Source organism: Grammomys surdaster, unplaced genomic scaffold (genome assembly GCF_004785775.1).
Source record: "Grammomys surdaster isolate TR1022 unplaced genomic scaffold, NIH_TR_1.0 222, whole genome shotgun sequence".
Classification (NCBI taxonomy): Eukaryota; Metazoa; Chordata; class Mammalia; order Rodentia; family Muridae; genus Grammomys; species Grammomys surdaster.
In genome coordinates this window covers 1,115,570-1,139,721 of record NW_021604667.1, presented here as the reverse complement: position 1 = coordinate 1,139,721, position 24,152 = coordinate 1,115,570, and the positions used below count along the sequence as shown (strand labels likewise).

Below are 24,152 nucleotides of genomic sequence, written 5' to 3'. Positions count from 1 at the left end.
ATATTATATACACATATTTAATTATCATGGTAGACTAATTGTCATGTGTCAACTAAAATATAAAAACAATTAGACACAGAACTCTTTAATTATATGTAAAAAGGTTCTTGGGTCTGTGAGATAGCTCAGAGGGCAAAGGTGTTTGCTGTTTAGCCTGATTGCTTGAATACAATACACATGGTAAGAGAGAACTGAATCTTATCTTTTGTCTGTTGGCTTCCATATGCACACATTGGTACATGTTCCCACAGACATGTACGCAAACACAGATAAATAATTTTAAAATTTCAAAACCAAATTTTCATATTTTTTCCAAAAAAGGCTCTTTTCCTGTTTGTGTTAATGAATGTGCTTGTACATGTGTCTGCATGTGCATGTGGAGTTCAGAGAACAACCTTAGGTATTGTTCTTCAAGTGCTACTTATTTTATTAGACTAAGACTTTTACTGGTCTAGAACTTTCCGAGCAGGCTTGATTGGCTTACCCAGAGTCTCATGGGTCTATCTGTCTCTTTCTACCTAATTCTGGGATTATAAATGTGCGCTATTCCTTTTCGTTTTTATGTTAATTTTTGCCATCAAACTCAGTTCTTAAATGTTCTAAGATAATTGGTTAAAAAAACAGACTACCAGAGAGAAACAGAGAGATATATAGAGAAAAAAATATGACAGATGGTTTATATAAAACACCCAGAACATCTAAGGAGAGTAAGCAATTCACAAATGGACTGATTAAAAGGTGATGCATAGTGAAATGTTGATGAAAATCTATAATCCTAGTACTTGGCAGGCAGAGGCAGGAAGGCAACAGTGAGTATGACATCAACCTGGGTCACAGAGTGAGTGTCAGCCCAGCCTCAGCTACAGAGATTCACTCTCAGTGAAACAAGGGAAAAAAAAAACAAAGACTTCAGGGAAATCTTGATTTAATTTGCCAAAATATTAATATCTCTGTGGTATATAAGATTTTTCTGATATAATTAAACTTATGAGTACCACCTGTATCCCAGCTACTAATGTCTAGTTAATACAAGTTCATTTTTATCAAGTCAAGTTGTTTAAATATTAATCTCTTTCTTAAATTCCAAATATATTTTAGATTTTGATTACGGATATAAGTTTAAGAGATCAAGAAAAAATTCTAAGGTGTTTTGTGTTTAAACACTTTATTTAAAATTTGAAACATCTTAAATTTTTAGAAAGCTATTAAGGTATTCATTGGCAAAACTATCCCATTACTTCTTATATACTGATCTATGGGGAAAAATTTCACAAAACAAACTGTTAAAGAAAAAATTAATTGCATAAAGGTAGCAAGTTAGCCTAAAAGCAAACTTAAACACAGACCAGGCTTAATCTTTGTAGATGAAGGCATAATCATTTTGTTAAGCATAATTACTTTCTGAAAAAAAATCGCTGTATATAAAAAGCAAATAGCAAATAATACAAAGATAGATCTAACTTGTTAAGCAATATCCACACTTGAAATTAGTCTTTTTAGAACTTAGGGCAACTTTCACGAAGTAGATAGCTGCCATTTGCTAATGTGATGACAATCATACAAATAAGGCATTTTAAAACACAAATGCCAAAGTCATATGGATTAATGCATAATTCAAATAATAATTTCTTACTTTAGACCATGAAAGATCAAGGAGATCAGCAGTATGTCCTTTATATTTGCAAAATGGCCGCTGCCGAAAAGGTGCATTTTTGTCATCTGGGTCTTCGTCAGTTCCACTACATACCTACTTAGACATAAAACAAACTTTAAAACTCGGATGGAATGCTATCAGAACAAGAACTTCAGACTTTTCCCGTCCATTTGTTCTCTCATAAATTTGCATGATGTCCAATTGGAATCTCAAGCCACCAAAAGTAGACTTCCCTGTTTATGCTAATTTATTACTTACCACCATTCTTTCTCTCCATTCAATGACAAACTAGAATCATTTCTGAGGCAACATACCCTGACATACTCTTTTCCATGTCTAAAAGAACCCCGTTCTTTGTCCTTTTCTTAGCTTCTGTTTCTTCAGAAGCAGACCTAGCTTAAGGGGTTGAGTCATGACTAGGCTAAACTAATTGAAGATTAGCTCACTCCATTTCCCAAGGATCACTAGGTGAGCCATAAGGTGTGTTCAAGGGATCTCATTTAAGAGACTTTCCCATATTTTGTCTTTGAACTTTTCCATGTGATTAACACAGTAGTTGCCTTCTTAGGACCATAAAGTGCAGAAGGAACCAAGAAAAAATAAAGTAAAAAGGAGAAAGTTGATAGAACTCTTGTTTCCCTAGTGATACTGCTGACCTAACTAACCCTGAGAAGCCTTACCTCTTGAATCACTTCTTCATTATTTATGCCATTTTAAAGTTAGGTTTCTATTACTTTATAGAAGTAGGTAGAAAATAATGCCATATATGCATGCCAAAATTGGTTATTGCATGCTATGTGTATTTATCATCAGAATGAATCCTAGCTAGGATATCTTTGAAATAGTTATTAATACTATGAAAATAAATACATGAAGGAAAGATCTTCCAGGTCTAAGAGGTTAAAATAACATATTAGAAGGTCACCTGTGAACAAGAGAATTAAGGTAGAATATAAGTTATCTAACTTGTAAGTCTAGATTTACCTCAACTGCTTCAGAGCATACAGCATGAGACAATACAGAGTTCCAGCTAAGCCTATATGTTTAGGGAAGAATGGTTAGGATGAGGATAGATATAAAAGTTCATGGAACTATAAAACGATATTAGGGCAAACAGGTATTTTTGAGACCACCTCACAAGATCTTACACGTGTAGCTCAAAATTCTATGTGGTATATGGCCACGGAGAACCAATACAGAATTCTGAAAGGGAAAAAGTAACGAGATCTAACTGGAGCTTTAGAGAAACTGTGAACAATGTCAAAGACTGTTTGGATGGAGCAAGTGAAGGAAGGAATAATAATAGGTTTAAGAAGGCAGGTTTGACTTCTGATACAGGTCTTCAAAGATCTGAGCTAGGCTTGATCTGAGCGTCTCCTCCCTGAGGACTAACTTTCATTGTTTAGGAAAGTGCTATCCAAGTTGCCAAGGGAGACAAGCAATCAACATTTCTACCCAGATGTGAAATCTATGAACCACAATAAGCAGCATGGGATATCCCTAAGACTGTAATAGTGATATTAATATCTTGGCAGTAACCAACAACTGTAACTGGATTTAAGGACAAGAGGGTACTCTTGCCTGGTATTAGAAACCTAGCCCCGGCTAACCCACAGCTAGTGAGATTATGGATATTAGAAGAAAATATATTATTGTCAACAACAGAACCTACTACTACTACTAAATCAGCATAATTTCTAACTGCATTCTAAATACTTATTCATATATCCACAGATAAGTATAGCTCCAGCCCTCACCAAAGAATCTTCTATTTGCCATAAGTAAAGACCATCAAAGAAAATCACAAGTCATCAAAACAAACTGATCATAGGGTGCTTAGCCCCATTAGCTATATTTAAAACACAACTCCTACACCTAAGACTTAGGGACCTTATATCTTTTGGTTGTGAGCCTAGCCTTTAACATCTCAGACATCTATCCTGAAATAAATGTTAGTTGTCAAAACAAAAATTATCTTTGGGTATCTGTGCTTAAAAATAATCTTAAAAATGTTATCATCATCATCATCGAGAAAATAGGAGAAGAAAGATTTTAAGAGCCAGAGGACCAGGAGATCTGTTATGAGATTATATTGTGTAGGCATGACAGAGATGCTTCAATCTATGATACTACTACTATAGGGCTGCCTAAATAAGACTGGAACAAAGATAACACCAAATAACCTGCAGTGAGAAAGGGGGAAATGTCATGGGACCCCACCCTAGGACAAACAACTATAAGTAACTAATAATGCTTAAAGAGGGAAAAATAGTCTTTCTCCAAGAGATGAGCCTTACTAACTGCTTATACAATACCAAGTGTTCAACCCTGAATTCATGTACATATAAAGAACAATAATCATTCTCAGCAGGTTATATTAATATATTTATACCTCTCCCTCTGTGTGTGTGTGTGTGTGTGTGTGTGTGTGTGTGTGTCTGTGTCTGTGGGGGGGGGGAGGAGGGGGAGAGAGGGAAAAAGGAAGGGAGGGAGGGAGGGAGGGAATAAAAGTATAGGAAAAAATAATAGTTAAAGGAAATGGGCCAGGAATTTGAGAGGAAGCAGTGTGTCTTTGTATGGGGGGGGGGTGAAGAAACGAGGAAAATGATGCAATTATATTTTAATAAAAATCATCAAACTATCAAAATGAGGGCTTGAACTAGGACAGTAGTCATGGGATAGAAATAACCTATGAGTACTATTTGTTTATATCAGAACTTGATTATTGGTGCTGGAGACAAATCAAGGGCTCTAGCCCTATACAAAACTTTAAAATTTATTAAAACATCTTCATAGGAACCATGCAGGCAGACTAGAACACTGAGTTCTGGAGATTTTGCCAGTCACTTCTAGATAAAAAACTTCTTCCCAAAATTTTACTTCCAGACTAGTGAGCCTTGATAAAGACATAACATTAACAGTCTTGTCCTTTATATAAATCCAACTTCTTGCTTAATAGTATTTATTTTTCATTAACTCTTTAAACACATTTCCACTAGCAGCAATTCTAGGCTGTTTTAAGTAGCAGTTAAGTGTTATTACTCACTGACACACTACCAATTAAGTATAGTAAACAAAAATTTACCCCCAAAACACGAAGTTCTAGGTAAAAAAGCACACTTACAATTTATAGCATTAAGAAGAAATTTTACCCAGAATTGCATATTATACTCTTGTCCAACTATGGATTCCAAACTGAGAAGGCTAAAAGTCCATGCTAAAGCCAAGTCTACGATTTTTGAAACGTTACACAGCAGACCAAGCTATGCACACACTTCCCCTACACTTTCTGAGCTACTTTTGAGAATCAAGACAAACATTCATAGGGGACAGAATTCTAGGCTTCAGAACACTGACAGTGAGTACATGAGTGTCCTTGGCTCATCCCTCTCTGCAAAACTGTACAGAAGGTTCTATCATACTCTATTTCACATGAAGAAAAAACATGAAAGCACTTCAAAAGGAGTAAGAAACCACTACCATGTGCCAGGCAAAATGCATATGAAAATAATCTCTACAGTGCTTACTGTGTTCCACTGTATCTAAAGTTACCTTATATAACCCAAAAGCCATGAAAGAGACCTCATTCAGCTGTTTCAAGAAAGACCCAGAAGAATCAAAGCAACATCAAATGACCTTTTCACAAAATGATAAATTACTGAAGTATTTCAGAAGGAAAAAAACATCAAATAGTATAAGAAACATGACTAACTTTTCTATTATGAAAGTTTAATAGTTCTCATTTATAATGTCTTGCATTCAACATTTTAGTTACACTTGGAGATCAGAGGTGTGGGATTGACAGAAATAGTTATGAATCTATAAGCTTCAAAATATATACAAGACAGTCTTATAGACTGTTTTTAGAAGTAATAAAAACCTAGAAGTTTAAATAAACAGACTCTTTCCCTCAAAGCAAAGCAGTTAAAACTGCTACCATACATTAGTAAGTGAAGGCTTTAGAGAAAAAGAAAAGCATGAAAAATAGACATAGTCTGAATGGAAAGAAGGGAGACTGGAAGCATCCAGATAAGGGAAAAAAGCTTAGAATAAAAGAACAGATGCAAGAATTCAATGCTGACATCATGCCTACTACAGTCAGCATGGAGTGAGATATCCAGGATTAGTCCAAAGCCTAAATATAAAAACAAACTGAAAAGGAAGTTATGGTAAGCAATATAAATATAAAATGATATATGACACATTATAAAATCATATGAGTAATAATTTTGCCTGCTGGATTTAGGGAAACTAATAAGAGAATATAAGATATTTGAGCTGAATCCAGTAAGGGTACTCTGGACAAAGCAAAAATATGGGGAAAGAATCAACATGAAAGAATATTTAGGATACAAACCAGCATGGAAATTAGAAGTCACAGACACCAGAATATTAAAACTGTGTTAGAAAGGCAGTAAGAGGCAATATTAAGAAGTATCTTTTTCCTGGAGGTACTAAAGAGATGCCAGAAGAATTTAACTATAACTATAAAATGGCATAATTATTATTATTTTAAAAATACTAAATCCAGACTGAGGAAAAGTGATTATGTTTTATTTAAGTATGCATCAATAGGTTGGTACCTTGAATATTATTATTTACCATTTGGCACTCTTAAAACTTAAGGATTTCTCACTTGGGAATACTAATATATGAAACATTTTTAATACTATGTGTTAATTTTAATTAAATGCCTTGACAAAACTTTTTAATAATTGAAAATAATTTTAGGACATCAAATAAATGATAGTTTTATAGTAGTAACTATAAAATGTGAACATACCCCCGTGTCTGTGTCAGATTTTGATGAACTTAGACTTTCCTGAGATGGTGAAGGTGACACACGTCCTAAAAACAGCATAGTAATTGTAAAAAAGCATACATGTATATGTTCTCATTTACCAACAAGAAATACTCTGAAATAATGATACTAATAGAATATAATACTGCAGAAAAACACATTTTCTAAAGGCAAAGTATAACCATACAAGCACCCATGGACTTGTCCTTATCATTTTGAACAATCTTAATAAAATGGCTTAAACATTTCCCTAAGTCAGTAAACAAAATATCATTTAATCCATGTTATTCATAGTAAATGCATCCTTACATATTACAAAAAGCAATGGGAAACAACAAAAACCCAAGAAGTGCTCTGAGCTGAGGTTAGGTCTCAATGGCAACTGAAATAGGCTTTTTTGCCTCAGGTAGAACAAGAAAAAGAAAAATGACCAGGGAGGACAAAAAAAAAAAAAGCTCAATCAGTTATTCTGTAACTTTGTCTTGTTAAACACATCATCATCTTCAATTATATATTATATGTTAAGGAAACTCACAAAGGTTTTCCAAGAATATAGGGTCTCTAGAACTGATAGTGCAGCCTCATTATCTAAAATACTCATGAGGTTGAAGCAAGATCTTATGTTTAAGGCCTGTCAGAGCTACAAAGAAGGTTCAAGGCTAGACTGGACAACACAGTAAGGCACTGTCACATGATTTTTTTTTTTAATGAGAGGCAGACTGAAGTTAAGAATATAGCTTAATGATAAAACTTAATGATAGATGTCTGCTTTTTTGAAAACCTAGGTTCAATTTCTAGTACCAATAAATCTCCAAACAAAACAAACATAGGGTCTAGCTGGCTGACAGAATCTCTAGAAATGTCTATGTTCCTTAAATTGGTGCTTGGATTGTACTCTATATTTTCATCAATGGCTAACTCTATTTTCCTTTCTCTCATTTTTTAACTTCTTAAGAAGATTGGGAAGGGATGATTGGTGGATAAAGTTTGTTACATTAAAAACTATATAAACCTATAAAATTAGTCTCTACTTAATTTTTTTCAATATTTCCTAAATAATGACAAGAATATTTTGCTTAGGTATACTTAATGTTTGCCATAAATTTGTAATATTCTGAGGTTTTTCTTTGTCAGCTAACAGTTTTTTATATATCCACTGATATAATGACACACTTATTTTTCATGGCTATTTTCTTAATCTTCCTTAAGTTAGTGAGTATACATAGTATTCTTATTCTTTTTCCAGTTTAATTTGATCTGTCATTTTAATGTAGAATAGAATGGAAGCTTGCCAAGGAAATCCACAGAATTCTAAGTGGTTGATAAAACTGTACACTATACTTGAAAAGGTATAAATCAAAAGCTTTGTGGTATTCTTTGTATTAGGTCTGGAATTTTTTTTCTATTTGCCTTACTCTTCCTGTATAAGGCTGGTCATCCTTGAATTCTTGACCTTCTCACTTTAGCCTTGCAAAGGGTAAACATTATAGGTGCATAAAACGATGCTAGGTAAACACTGGGTATTATGATTAGTAGTTATTACTAATGAGTAACTTGCCAGTTAAGAAAAGCAATACATTTGAATATTTCTTATTAGATTTTAGAGCTTGTTGGACTTTTAAGTAACTGCATGGTCTTTATGATTTCAACATTTCTAATCTGAAAAAAAAAAATAGAAAACTGAGCATTTCCTCAGTGTATAAGATTCAGAATTACAAACCATTTTAGGATTTGGGAACTGAGGAGGCTCAACCTATATTGCATCGAAAAGACAAAAATTCCAGATTTACTTAGGTATTTAAAGAAATAAAAAATGAGCTGGGCATGGTGGCACACATCTTTGATCCCAGGGAAGCAGAAGCAGGTGGATCTCTGAGTGTGAGGCAAGCCTGGTCTACAGAGAGAGTTCCAGGACATCCAGGCCTACACAGGTCTACACAGAGTTCTGTCTTGAAAAACAAAATAAACAACAAAAAAAGAAGAAATGAAAAATACCTTCAGTATTGTATTTCATTCGCATATTGTTGAAATAGTCAAAAGCATTTTTTAAAGCCCATATTCTCACTATATTGTCTTGTCCAGCTGAGGCAAGCAATCGGCCACAGTGAGAAAATTTCATGGTCCAAACAGCTCCCTATGAAACATAAACAGAAGGTCCAAAATGACTTTACAAGCTTAAGAGACATTACTTTAACACAACCTTTGAAATTATGCAAAATTATACATAGTAAAACAAAACTCACTTCCCTAGCACAACTTATGGCCTCAGGTGCTATACTACCACAAAGGGAAGCTTTCAGAAGAAAGGTCTATTAACATCATTATCATTTTCCATAGTTTAATCTAACAAATTGAAAACTTCTGAACTATGGTCACATATTAATAAAAATGAGTTCTATCTTTGGATGCATATATGCATGTGTATGAACATTTGTATAGAGGTTGGGGGCAACTTCAGGTGCCATTTCTGAGAGTTCCTAGGTGGCCAGTAATGCTGTTTAGAAAAGCACAAACCAGACCTTAGAAATCTCAGTCCCTTAAGTAAATCCAAAAGGGTAAAAAAAAAAGCTCTCACTTGTCACTAACAACTCCTATCAAGACTAAAAAGAACAAAGCCTACCCTAGCTGTGGCACCCCTGGTATAAATTCCTTTGAAGTAACTAAAAATAGTATGGTCTTACTTGCTTTTCTCTTTTACAATACATAGATAGCCTCTATAGAAACTGAAAATATTTGAGAACTGTATGTTTAGAAAAGTGCTAAAGAATGGGGGGGGGAGGGTTCTTTAATATGGAAGGGCCAAATCTTATTCCAACAAATAAAATCATAACACATTTAGGTGTAGTAAAAAGTTATCTGTCTACAGATTCTCAGAGTAGAAAGATTATCAAGGTTAGAATTGACAGCTAATTTACTTAAATAGTATTTATTTCTACAAAAGTCAAATACAGTAACAAAATTATCATTTTTATCCTAATATATTTTACTTCAGTAGGAAATAAATGTAGGCTCAATATACTATAAAAAGATTGAATATGTTCCAAAATGAAAACATTACAAATAATTAAAACATTTGATTCACAGTCACTTTGTAGTTAGGGCAAGCTTAGGCTATATTTGATTTCCTGATCAAGGGCTCAGAATAGTTTACCTAGGTTTGAGTTTGACTGCTATCATCCTTGTGTTCCTAGATTTGCAGAAGCTAACTGCAATACAGTCTGAATATTTTTGTTTATATTGGTAGGCTTGATTTTTTTTTCTTTGCGCTGTTAGGGATCAAACCAGAGCCTCATCAAGATGAAGAAAGCACTCTCCCCACAAGCCACATGCCCAGTCTGGTACTTCAGAAATCTGAAAGAATGCAAACCTCTACCTATCTCTGTGTCTTGGCAGAACATTTTACTATAGAAAACACTTTGGGATTCTGAATATTTTTCATTAAGGTACTATGGATTGAAAGTAGGGCTTTATGTATGCTGTACAGATGCTCTTCATATTCATTGTCCTAAAATATTTATTTAAATTATGTCTTGGAATATTTAAATATTTTTAAAAGTGACAGACTACCTTCTAATTTAAATGCTTTAAAGTTTGATCCCTCTGCAAAGTTTTCTCGGTTTTATAGCCTAGAATTCATTTATTCTAAAGCTCATTTTCATTTTGTGATTGGGCTGGCCTTGACCTTGTCATCTTCCTGCCTCAGCCTTCTATATGCTGGGATTATAGGACTGAGCGAGTTCACTCAGCCTAAGATATTATTTCTTAAACAGTATTTCAGAGATAAACTTTTCATCTAAATATATTAATATAAATGTACTGTTCTTGAGTCCAATTAGTAGAAGTACATACATTGGTAAAGATAAGTTAAATAGAAGCCTCAAAAAATACCCTACCAATCATGAAAAATGAAAACAGTTACCTACCATGTGTTCACCACTAAGATCTTGTACCACTTTGATCTGATCAAAATCATAAGGTCCTTTGAAACCATGTGCTGCCTTGAATTTTACTGGTCTTGTATATGGCATTCCTTCATCATCACTTGATGAAGGGTCATCTTGATCAGTATGAAACACTAAAGATAAAGCAATGAAAATAATTAATGGTTAATACATATCTAGTTACAATCATTGTTTCAAATATGTTGATTACCAAGCATACTGCTAGTAAACAGGGAAGCAAAATTTGTCTATTACTGTATAACATACTGGTTAAGAAAATGGAATCTGATGCTACATTGGTTACAAAAGGAGTCTAGCTGTTATTTATAATCTAGGTGACCATAAAGAAGTTACTCAATCTGTCTATACATTTTAAGTTTTCTCACCTATAAAATGATGATAATGATGATACTCACTTCGTTGAGTTCTTATAAGTAAATTAATTAATTCATGCTAATTCTTAGACGATTATCAGGTAGAGTGTAATTATTAAATATACTTATTAATAAAACAAATGAGTATAATAGTGACAAAGACACAGTGGGCTTTGATCTCTGCAAATTAAGAAAATCTATTTTTACATTATTCATTGTGTACATGTGCATGCAAATGAGGTGCATATGGAGTCTGTTCTACTCTTCTGTCATATACATTATAGGGATTGAAATCTAGTTGTTGGGCTTAGCAGCAAGCTTCTTTACCCACTGAGCAATCTTGCTGTCCCCCAGTTTTGTTTTATGTATGTGTGCATGTATGCACGGATGTGTATGCATGCACATGTGTGCATGTGCATGTATACATGGGTGCATGTACATGCCAAATCACAAGAGATCAGAGAGCAATTTTTTGAGAGTGGATATAGTCGTACATCTTTTTTGAAGCAGGGTTTCCCTTGTTTTGATTTTTTTTTTTCTGTTGCTGTGCTACATATTGCAGAGTAGTAGGAGAGCAATTCTCCTTTCTCCATCTCCTATATCATTATAAAAATGTTGGCATTACAGGTACACACTACTGCATTTAGCTTTTGAGTGAATTCCAAGGGACATATCAGGCTTCTATGGTGTTTTAGGGTTTCCATTGCTGAGAAGAGACACCACGGCCAAGGCAACTTTTATAAAGGACAAGCATTTAACTGGGGCTGGCTTACAGGTTCAGAGGTTCAATCCATTATTATCAAGGCAGGAAGCACTGGCAATCTGGCAGACAGGGTGCTGGAGAAGGATCTGGGAGTAATTCATCTTGTTTGAAAGCAAATAGAAGACTGGCTTCCAGGCAGCTAGGAGGAGGATCTCAAACCCCACCCCCATAACAGTGCCACTCCTTATAAGCCAAGTATATTCAAACCACCATATTTTTACTCCCAGGTCTCCACAAGCTTGTTCAAAGACATGAGTCTATGGGAGCAATCCCTAGCCATAACATAATGAAAAATACATTTAGTTCAGCTTCAAAAATCCCCATAGTTTATCACAGTTTCAACAATATTTAAAAGTCCAAAGTTCAAAATCTCTTCTGAGATACTCCCCTAAAAACTCAAAATCAAAACAGATCACATATCTCAAACATCATGTAGGATATGCATTATTACTCTAAAATGTCATAGTGAGAAAATACTGGACCAAACAAGAGCAAAATCCAACTGGGCAAACTTTACATCTTTACATCCAAACTTTACATCTTCATGTCTGATGTCAAAGCACTCTTCAGATCTCCAATTCCTTTCAGCTTTGATGACTATAACAAACTTCATTCTCTTGGGCTAGTTCGACTCCATACTAGCAGCTTTCCTCATTAGGAATCCCATGGCTCTGACATCTCTAACATCTAGGGATATCCAAGGCAACTTCAATTTTACAGCTTCTTTTTCTAATGTCTCAAATCCATATATGATCTGGGCTCCTCCAAAGGGCTTGGGTCACTTCTCCAGCTCTGCCCTCTGTAGCAATCTTAGGCTATGACTGACTCCACTCCACTGCACTCCACTGCTGCTGCTGCTGCTGCTGCTGCTGCTGCTGCTGCTGCTGCTGCTCTTACATGTCATCCCATGGTATTGGCATCTCCAATATACTGGAGTCTTCCATTCCAATTAGACTTCACCATAGGCTTCCATCATGGTGCCAAGCCTCAAATCCTTTGTATGATCCCTTCAGTCCTGGGATGTCAACTGCAACTGAGGCTGCACCTTCACCTATGCCCTCTGTGGCCTCTCACAGTACCAAGCCTCACCTGCTCTAAATGATACCTTCATGCCTTCAAAACCAGTACCACCTGGGCAACTCTTACATGTTACCAAGTACAGATGCAGTACAAGGTACAATCTTGGTTATCTCTGGAACATGGCTTCTTTGTGCTCTCAAAAAATACTTCCCAGAAAATTTCACCTCAGTGATGCTGGTCTCTCCTTAATCAGCCCTAGTTTCTTAGCTCCAGCTAGCCAGCATCAATTGTCCCAGTAGTTTCACCCTATTAACTATAAAGCTAGAGCCACGTGGCCATAGATGCTGAGTTCTGCTGCTTGCTGGGGCAGGAACATGGTCCCCTTGTTCTATTATATTATCACCAGCTTTCTGTTTTCCAACTCCCTCATTGCCTAAGCTTGGTTGGACTGAAAGATCTGTATGGTTTAGTCTCCTGAGTGCTGGGATTAAAGGCATGTACCTAAGCTTTTCTTTACCTGGAACTTGCTCTGTCCCAGGCTGGCCTTGAACTCAGGGATCTGCCTGCCTCTATGTCCTGGAATTAAAGATTTATACTACCATCCCTGAACCTAAATTTAGTTGGGTGGGATCTTGCCCCAAAGTTGCCACTCCCTTAATCTGTTTCGCTCCTGAAACACAGGATTCAACTCCATTGCACTTCCTGGTGCCCTTTTACCTTTGACTCACACATTTTGTATTTTTTTCTTTTTAAGCTTACTGTACTTCATCAAGATGTTCATTATGAGAGCAAACCACATCACACATTCTAAACTGAGTCGTTTTGTGCAATTACTTTTACTCTCTTCACCTTAGCTTCACCAAAATATCATAAGAATTGGCTCTTGGCTACATACTAAAATTCTTCTCTTCTGAAACCTCTAGAGCCAGGCTTCCACACTTCAAATCATCTTCAGCAACAAAGTTTTCCATATTCCTACTAGGATAGCCCATTAAACCCCACTTAAAGCATTCAATTGCTTTCTAAATCTAAAGTCTCAAAATCCATATTCTTCTAAACAAAAGTATGGTCTGGCCTATCCCAACAATATTCCACTCCTGGTACCAACTTCTGTCTTAAGTTAGGTTTTCATTGCTGAGAATAGACACCATGACCAAGGCAACTCTTATAAGTAACAACATTTAACTGGGGCTGGCTTACAGGTTCAGAGGTTCCATCATGGTAGGAAGCATGACAGCATCCAGGCAGACATGGTGCTTGAGAAGGGATGGGAGTTCTACACTTTGTTAAGAAGGCAAACAGGAGAAGACTGGCTTCCACACAGCTAGGAAGAGAGTCTCAAAGCCCATTCCCACAGTGACACACTTCCTCCAACAAGGCCATACCCCCTAACAGTGCCACTCCCTATAGACGAAACATAGTCAAACCACCATACATGGAAAGCTGGCAAGTGCTTTTATCCAATCAAACAACTGCCTAACCCAGGTTTACCTAATTAAAGAACATTTTTAAAATTTTATTTATTTTTATGAGTATGAGTGTTTTGTATGCATGAATGTCGATGCATTAAGTGTGTGGTTGTGCCCACAGAATCCAGAAGAAAATGTCAGATCCCCTGAAACTGGAGTTAGACACAGCTCTAGGATGCCACGTGAATACTGGGAAATTTAACATGTGTTTTCAGGAAGAGCAGCCAGTGCTCTTAAGCACTAAACCATTTATCTAGTCCCTTAAAAATAGCTTTAAAAGCCAAACAGTCTGACAAAATCAATTTTCATCTAATCACTGTATAGTAAATCAATCAAGGTTGTTACAATCACAAAACCACTGAACTAATTCTTACTTAAAACATATACATTTTCATTCTTCATATTCATAAAATTAAGTGACTCACTTGTGGCTATAAAAGTTTATTGTATTCACTGATATAGAGTGCTTCTTATAAATGACAAGCTAAATTTAGAATACACACATTAATGGAGTATTCAGGTGAAACATCCTTATTTTACTGACCTTCATCTCTTACACTTTTAACTTTATTTATAGCACGTTCACCATATTCCTCAGCAAGATGCTTTGCTCTCTTTACTGATTTTCCAAGGAATTTCTTTAGTTGAGTCCTAAAGAAAATACAAAAAAGTATATTGTCAAAACTTGCGCGGGGAACTATCCACAGACAAACTTAAGAACTATCTTTTAAAACATTAATAGTAAGTATTCAAGATTTCAGATTCCTTGTTTTATGGAATGAACATATTCAAATCAGTATGCTCCAGAGAAAATATACAATGAATATGATTTCTCTCAGTTAACAGTTATTCTAGAGCCACACCTTTCAAGTGTGAATAATAATTGACGGGCAGTGGTGGGGTGGAGATGGACATGTTTAAGCACATCTGCTGGTCCTATCCCCAGATAATCTGGTTTGAAGAGCTTGTGGAGAAGCTACAAATATGCAGTTAAATAATCATGAGAAGATTGCTTTAGAGACTTTTCTCTAAGAATATATTTTTACCAGCAAAAAAGATGGGTAAAAAAAGTCATTTATCTAAAAAATAGAACACCTGGGAAGTCTAAAATGATCTCTTCTGTTTTTTTCTTTCATTTGGGTATATATTGTAATAAAATTAGAGTGAGGTTTCCCAAGAGACACTCCCAAACACAAAGTAACACAATTATCAACAGCTTCCAAAAACATGATCTAATTATTATTCCTTTCAATTAAAAAGTAGGTATGTGCATCAACAGCAAATGGATAAATAAGTGTTGGTATAAAATATAATAAAACAAATCCCTATTCTTTGAATTGCCAAGCTCTTATTCATCTTACGGTCTGTGCAAATGTGTTTCCTCCTGACTTGAACACTCCAGCACGGATTACTAATTTCTATTTATAATTTCTATTTATCTTTTAGGTTTCAGAGCAAATACCTGTCTTTCAAAACGGGCTTCCTTGAACCAAAACATGTTTTCTTGCTGTACACTTCCATAGTACCTTATAGGTTTTTTTGACAGTAATCACAAATATAGCTGCACTCTTGTGCATAGTTACATATTTAGTATCTGCCTCATCATTTAACTTGAAGGTCAAAGAAGGCATTAGTGTAATTGTCTTAACTACTATATCCACAGGAACTGATTCCTATGTATGGTTCATAGAAAGACTGCAATATATTTTTGGTGCTACCATGAAGAGATGCCATGACTTATTTTATTTATATTAATAAAAATATAAGCCAACAATTTAGAGATATAATGTAATCCCTCTGTTGTAAGAAACAAATATTCTGGGGCTGTGAGTCTAGCTCAGTGACAGTGTGCTTCCTTAGCATGTGCTGGTCTCTAGTTTTGATTCACCAGCATTGTGAAAAAAGTCATGAAGAATCTTGATGATTCAAAAATTATCAGAACACTGATGATTTCTGGCTGTGAGATTATTAGAACTTTTATTTTCAATTTTAAACATTTCTGTTATTATTTTCAATCATCATAAAACAGATAAAATAATTTTGTAGTGCTGGGGATTTGAACCCAGTGCCTTGCATATGCTAGGTGAGCACTCTATCATTGACCTACATCCCCACCCCTATAAAACAAGTTTCTAAACCCAAAATAAGGTGGCTACTTTACAGATAACTATAAGTTTACTATAATTATGTTTAGTTTTAATTGTCAATGTGACATACTCTAGAATCACCTGAGAAGGAAGATTCTATAAGAAATGGTCTAGATTGGGTTAGCCTGTGAGCATGTCTGTGTGCATGTCTATAAGCATGTTTTGATTAATGGGAAGACTATGGGTGACATCATTCCCTGGGTAGAAGATCTTGGGTCATTTAAGAGTACAGAAATTACACTGAGAACTAATGTGCAGGTATTAATTCATGGCTTTCTGCAATTTACTGTGGATGTCTTATGACTAGCTGCTTCAAGTTCCTGCTTGTCTTGCAGGAACTGCCTTACCTGCAATTATAAGCTATGAGCCAAATAGACCCTTTCTCTTTTAACCTGCTCTTATCAGGGTTTTTATCATGCCAACAGGAAATAAAACTAAAATGATTACCATTTTAAAGTCAAGGTAACGTTTAACTCATTGAGGAGGTGACTTTGTAAACTATAGACTTTCATGCTTTTTTATATGATACTTAATATTTAGTAGTATCTTCTCATTGATGAATAGTGTCAGTTATCACTCAGACTATTCTGAGGGCTTTTCAGACAGGATTCACTTAGGCTCAACTATTGGTAGCTTCCTCAGACTTCAAAATAACTCGCTATGGTCCAGGAAAGTCAGAATCACAGGCCATTTTCTTTTGGCCACTATCTACCTTCTTGGTTTATTCCATCATTCAGTTCAAATATGTCTATGTTCTATGTGTATCATGGTAAAAGAAAACGCTACAAAGAGTCCCTGTATATACAGACTATTGTACTATGTATGGCTCTTCTCATCATTTTCTGATTACAATCTTGCAATCTGAATATTACGCAAAAGTCTTTCATGTCAACATATATGTCATGGTTTGCAGTTTCTCTGTTGCTTGGTAAGCTTAGGTACTCGATGACCAGATTTAAAAATTGATTATATAAATCAAGAATGAAACTGAAAAAAACTAAATTTTTTTCTCTTAGAAAAATGAGCTTTAGCAGGACATAGTGATGTGTACCTGTAATTGCAAAACTCAGGACAAAAAAGCAGGAGGCTGTGAGTTCAAGGACAGACTGAACTAGTATAGAGAGTCATATAGTGAGAACTAGCATAGGAAAAGCAAAATAGAAAAAAAAATGAGCTTTAGGGCATAGACAACAGCTCACTTAGATATTTACATTTCCTGAACAATTCTTAAATTTCTGGACGCTGACAGTTGTCACTGCTAGATAGCTCACTTTCAAATACCGGCATTTTTGGCACATCTTCTCTAAATAGTCTTACCTCATTTAATATACAAAAAAAAATCAGACTTAAGTGGATCATTTGCTTTGGACTTTATATAGCAATACTGTCAATTTAGTGACTCATATATTATCAGGTACAATCCTTCTGACCACCAATATACTAGGTATTTGTGTGGGGTAACAGAAGAAACATAGGATCATAAACCTTTCATATCACATTGTTTTTTTTTATTTTAGTGGAATTGCTTCAAGTTTCTCTCCATTTAGATTGATGTTGGCTACTGGTTTTCTGTATATTATTTTTATTATGTTTAGGTATGGGCCTTGAATTCCTGATCTTTCCAGGAGTTTTAACATGAAGGTGTGTTGTATTGTCAGTATTAGCATAGTAAAAATGGCCATCTTACCAAAAAAAAAAAAAAAGCAATCTACAGATTCAATGAAATCCCCATCAAAATTCCAACTCAATTCTTCAAAGAGATAAAAAGAGAAATTCTCAAATTCATCTGGAATAACAAAAAACCCAGGATACCGAAAAATATTCTCAACAATAAGAGAACTTCTGGGGGAATCACCATCCCTGACCTCAAGCTGTACTACAGAGCAATAGTGATAAAAACCACACGGCATTGGTACAGAGACAGACAGGTAGATCAATGGAATAGAATTGAAGACTCAGAAATGAACCCACACACCTATGGTCATTTGATCTTTGACAAAGAAGCAAAAACCATCCAGTGGAAAAGAGACAGCATTTTCAACAAATGGTGCTGGTTCAACTGGAGGTCAACATGTAGAAGAATGCAAATTGATCCATTCTTATCTCCTTGTACAAAGCTCAAGTCCAAATGGATCAAGGACCTCCATTCCAATACACGGAATCTAACAGAAGAAAAAGTGGGGAAGTCCCTGGAACACATTGGCACAGGAGGAAATTTCCTGAACAGAATACCAATGGCTCAGTCTATAGATCAACTATTGACAAATGGGATCTCACAAAATTGAAAAGCTTCTGTAAGGCAAAGGACACCGTTAATAGGATGAAACAGCAATCCCTACAGATTGGGAAAAGATCTTTGCTAACCCTCCATCTGATAAGGGCTAATTTCTAATATATACAAAGAACTCAAAAGTAAAATTCTAGAGAACAAAATAACCATATTAAAAATGGGGTACAGTTGCTGGGCGGTGGTGGGGCACGCCTTTAATCCCAGCACTTGGGAGGCAGAGGCAGGCAGATTTCTGAGTTCGAGGCTAGCCTGGTCTACAGAGTGAGTTCCAGGACAGCCAGGGCTACACAGAGAAACCCTGTCTCGAAAAACCAAAACAAAAAAAACAAAAAAAAATGGGGTACAGAGCTAAACAACTCTCAATTAAGGAATCCTGAATGGCCGAGAAGCACCTAAAGAAATGTTCAACATCCTTAGTCATCAGAAAAATGCAAATCAAAAACACCATGAGATTCCACCTCACACCAGTCAGAATGACTAAGATCAAAATATAGGTGACAGCAGATGCTGACAAGGATGTGGAGAAAGAGGAACAATCCTCCACTGCTGGTGGAACTATAAGCTGGTACAACCACTCTGGAAATAAGTCTGGCAGTTCCTCAGAAAATTGGACATAGCATTACCTGAGGACTCAGCTATACCACTCCTGGGCATATATACTCAGAAGATGCTCTAACATACAACAAGGACACATGCTCCATTATGTTCATAGCAGCCTTATTTATAATAGCCAGAAGCTGGAAAGAACTCAGATGTCCTTCAACAGAGGAATGGATACAGAAAATGTGGTACATTTACACAATGGAGTATATTACTCAGCTATTAAAAACAATGAATTCGAGAAATTCTTAGGTAAATGGATGGAACTAGAAAATATCATCCTGAGTGAGGTAACCCAGATACAAAGAATAGACATAGTATATACTCACTGATAAGTGGATATTAGTCCAAAAGCTAAGAATACCCATGATACAACTCACAGAGCATATGAAAATTAAAAAAGAAGAAAGACCAAAGTATGGATGCGTCAATATTACTTAGAAGGGGGAACAAAATAATCACAGGTGGTAGAGGTAGGGAGAGACCTGAGAGGGAGGGAAGAGAGTGAGGGGAAAAAAAAGTGGAGGCAGGATCAGGTATAGAGAGTCACAAAATTGAACAGAAATACGTAACAGTAGGAGATGGGGAACTGGGGGTTGCCACTAGAAAGTCCCAGATGCCAGGGAAGCAAGAGGTTCCCAGGACCCAACAGGGATGAATTAGCCAAAATACCCAACCCCAACAAAGGGGAGAGAGAACCTCTAAAGTCCTTCTCCAGTAGATAAGCACGGCCCCCACTTCAGCGATGGGGCCACCCACCATCTCAAAAATTTCAACCCAGAATTGTTCCTATCTAAATGAAGCAGAGACCAAAGGAAAGGCCATCCAGAGATCACCCCACCTAGGGATCAATTCCACCTGCAGACACCAAACCACGACAGTATTGCTGATGCCAAGAAGCACAGGCTGACAGGAGCCTGATATAGCTCTCCCCTGAGAGGCTTTGCCAGCACCTATCCAATACAGACGCAGATATTCACAGCCAATCATCATATTGAGCATGGGGACCCCAACAGAAGAGTTACGGGAAGGACTGAGCAAGTTGACTGGATTGCAACCCCATAGGAAGAACAACATTATCATCTAACCTGACCCAGAGCTCCCAGGAACTAAACCACCAATCAAAGAGTACACATGGAGGGAGCCATGACTGTACCTACATATGTAGTGGAGGACTACCTTATCTGACATCAATGAGAGGGGAGTCCCTTGGTCTTGTGGAGGCACGATGCCCCAGCATAAGGGGATGCTAGAGAGGTGAAGAAGGAATAGGGGGGTGGGTAGGGGAGCACCCTCATAGAGGTAAAGGAGAAGGGGGATGGTATAGGATTTTGTGAATGGGAAACTGGGAAAGGGGACATGAGAAATGTAAATAAATAAAATAAGCAATAAAAAAAGAAAATAAAAAGAAAGAGAAAGGAGATCAGCAGGAGAGGGGGAGACAAGAAAAGGAAATAGAGCTGAGTATGATCAAATATATCATATACATGTATGAAAACGTCATAATGAACAACATGTATAATATGTGCTGATAAAATGTTTTCCTTTCAAAATTAGAAAATGACATAAGATAGCATGCTAAAGATAAAAAATGAGTTATGTGGATATAGACTTATGAACTGGAATAGTTAGAAAGATTACTATATACTTTGTGTAGAAATAGAACTAGGGTTTGGAAAGATGACAAGAAGGAGAAATGATATTTAAGGACAATGATGTCATTTACTCACAATCTAGCACCTATGATGGAAAACAATATGAGGATGATAAAAAAATATATTGATTGATTTCCGTTATGTCAGATTCTTTAAAGGTAACTTATACAAATGTAAGACAGTCATGATCAACCAATAGAGGATAGGGAAGAGTAGCATTGAATGTACATTTATTACTGATTTAAAACCATCAGGAAGAAGACCACATACTCCAATTCAAAGCAATTCTCTTAAACTAAAAGAAATTATGAGAAAGAACTTACTGGAATTAAGTGGTAGCAGATTATGTCCAAGCAATACTGCAAGGATTTGATCATCTTATGAGTTTATGATAGAGCAATGACTGGTGATGGTAAAATTAGTTGAGGCAACATAACAATACTGGGATTGTGGTAATACTATCATATTAGAAGCTTCGGGATGAGTGTAACTAGGGGCTATATATGAGATAAATTTCTTTACAAGATCTGCTTTACAATAATGAAAAAAAGTGGCCAAGAACACTTTTGTATTACATTTTTTATTAAAAATAAACCTGGCAATGTTATTAGCCTTCTAATGAACACTTAAAAAGAAGAAAAGAGATGTAGTGTAACTTACGTTTTCTGTTTTAACCTTCCACCATCGGTATCTGTTTGTTGTGACTGTAACTTTTCTTCATCATCTGACTGTGTGGCATCATTACTATAAGAAGGAAGAAGTTATTTGAAAAGAAACCCTTTTTCTTCTCAAAAAAAAAAAATGTCCTTTAATACTTATTATACAGTTACTAATCAGAATAAGAAAATTTATCTTGATGTTTTATAGAATTTCAAATTAATGAAGAACTAGAGAATTACTAAATAGTTTTCAAGCTTAAAGTATGGAATATTAAAGCAAACTGCAACGTGTAAAATTTAAGTTAAAGCAATTTAATAGCTTTTGATAAAATACTATAACAAGGCTGTGCAAACTAATAATAAAGTAACTTGTAGATAGCTTTTTCTTAGTCCATCATGTACAACATATATTAAATTAACTAAGACCACTTGCTTTTCTAGAACTTATTCCTTAGACTGCATTACATATGAAAGATCAGTCACTTCAATCTAAAGCAATTTTTCTGACTGCAATAAACACTACAAATACTTAGAAAGCAAAGTTTTAGAAGACTTAGTCCTCATCACACTTGGTCTTTAGTCTTAATGTATTGTGTTAATACTGTCTCCAGCATAAATTTTAAAAAGACAAGAAACTAAAGAGTATGAGATTAAAGATTTAGAATAGATTCCCAAGATAACTATATGCCTATAACAGAGATAACAGGTAAAGAATACATAGTTGAACTAATTTTACTTTTAGATTAAAATAGAAAATTTAGTTTAATGAAATATAGACAGTTGTAGTTCATAAACCTAAATAATCACTACTGCACTACAGTACTGTAAATGTTAAATAACTTTAAGTCATACCTTACATACTCCTTTGTCCTTCTCATGATGTGCAGAGTGAGAGGATTAATACCTGTTGGCAACTTCTCTTCAGCAAGACTTAAAGGTATTTCTTCTCCAGTATCCAAGTTCTTAATCATTACACTGGCTAAAATTTCCTGTATGTAAAAAGGAAAAAAAAAACATCATTCTTAATTTTCTTTTAAAATTATTTTGAATTGTGTGTGTGCATGTATGTGCGTATATGTATATGCTGTGCAGAAGCAAGAGGTGTTGGTTCTCTTGGAACTGAGGTATCAAACCATCATTCTGCAACCCATAAACATGTACAAACATGAAATGTCAATTAAAAATAGAGTAAATTGTTACAGTAACATGAAACATCAGTGTATTAACAATTTTTTAAGTGTAGTTTAGGATCATGATGCACACTTATAGTATTATGTAACCAACACCACGATCAATTTCTAGTCATTTTCCCCTTATGAATTTTACATTTTATGTTTTTACCTCATCAGTAAGCTCTCTCCCAGAGTTGGATCTAGGTCTCTGAGGGCCCATCACTTCACCTGCTACTGTCTGCACATCAGATGCTTTTCCATTTTCCTAAAATTATAATTGCATAAACAAGCAGACTGAAACAATTTCTAAAAATTTTAATTATTCATTACTATGCGCACTTCTACAAAATTCCACAAATCAGATAAAAAGGTGTACTGAAAATTTAAAAGATAGATTTTAGTCCTTTATTATTCTCTGCATGCTGGAAGGTATTAGACACGAAAACTACTGCTGCTCATTAAATCATGCCTTAGTAGTATTACAAACAAATAAATGTTTCATTTGAAACCCATCCAAAACAATAGCTCTCTGTTAAGACTGTAATTAATTCAGGCTATATGTGGATATTGATAAAGAAGGGTTAGGACAACTTCTGTTTATATAAAAAGCTAGACGACAACTATGGTAAAAATTTTACATACAGTTGTCATTACATTCTCTGTTACATTAAAAAATAACAGTATTTTAAAAAGGCAAACACAAAATCTTACAAAAGCAGACTGTTTGTGATCTCTACTGTATTGTTATAAGATGGTAATATCACATTTCCAGGACTGTTAACCGCCCTCACCTCAGCTCCTCTATAAATTATCCCGAGTTCCAGAATTTGGCTGTAGTAAAATGTTGTGAAGTATTTTTGTATAGCCAACAGCCTAGTACATATTTTTTTTTTAATGTGTAGGAAAGGGAACTTGTAACATTAAACACAGCAGTAGCTATTTTTTTTTAAATACCATAACCTGCCACACACTTGGCATATAGTAGCAGCAGAAAACCTTTAAGGTGGGCCATTTCCCCCTGTTTTATCAGTGAGGCCTCTAAAAATCAGATGCTAAATAGCTAGCTAACCTCACTAAACTAGTTAGTAGCCAAGCTAGACATGGAAGTAAAGTGGTCAGGTGTAAGGGACAAAGAAATATTTGGTCTAGATAAGAAAGACAGTTTCAATAATTATATCAGTCAGTTATATGAAGTTTGAATTCTCCTTTATCAAATATAATAGTAATTAACCAACCTGGGCAGTAACTATTTTATCTCCACTGGTAGCACTTGCTAAGTCGAGAGAAGGCTGGGAATCTCTAACTGTACTCTCTGAAGCCATATTTGTAGTTAGCAGAGAATCAGATGTAATATTGTCTTTGGGCACTGAAATGATAATAAAATTAATAAGAGTAACAATAATAATGACAATGATTATTTATAACAGAATAATATCAACAATTTTACACATACACACACACACACACACGTGTACACACATGCCTATTCAAGCACGCATATGGCTTTCTTTTCAGTATAGAATAGTTTATTCAGGGCATGGAGAGAGTTGAGAGAAAGGCAGAGAGAGGGGTGTGTGTTAGGAAGGAGAGAGAGAGGAGGCCAGTCA

The 24,152-nt window shown here is 35.4% G+C and overlaps 1 protein-coding gene across 4 annotated transcripts in view; it reads right to left on the bottom strand.

Annotated features, from left to right (window-relative positions):
- Positions 1 to 24,152, bottom strand: part of Wdr44 (WD repeat domain 44) — an 89,000-nt gene that overhangs the window by 13,788 nt on the left and 51,060 nt on the right. For all 4 annotated transcript variants that reach the window (XM_028773155.1, XM_028773156.1, XM_028773154.1 and 1 more), the window contains 9 exons: positions 23,781 to 23,911; positions 22,715 to 22,810; positions 22,226 to 22,362; positions 21,375 to 21,458; positions 14,567 to 14,673; positions 10,379 to 10,530; positions 8,451 to 8,589; positions 6,438 to 6,502; positions 1,634 to 1,747 (listed from right to left, as the gene is read on the bottom strand). In XM_028773155.1, the coding sequence (XP_028628988.1) occupies positions 1,634 to 1,747; positions 6,438 to 6,502; positions 8,451 to 8,589; positions 10,379 to 10,530; positions 14,567 to 14,673; positions 21,375 to 21,458; positions 22,226 to 22,362; positions 22,715 to 22,810; positions 23,781 to 23,911 (1,025 nt within the window). The remainder of the gene's footprint in view (positions 1 to 1,633; positions 1,748 to 6,437; positions 6,503 to 8,450; positions 8,590 to 10,378; positions 10,531 to 14,566; positions 14,674 to 21,374; positions 21,459 to 22,225; positions 22,363 to 22,714; positions 22,811 to 23,780; positions 23,912 to 24,152) is intronic.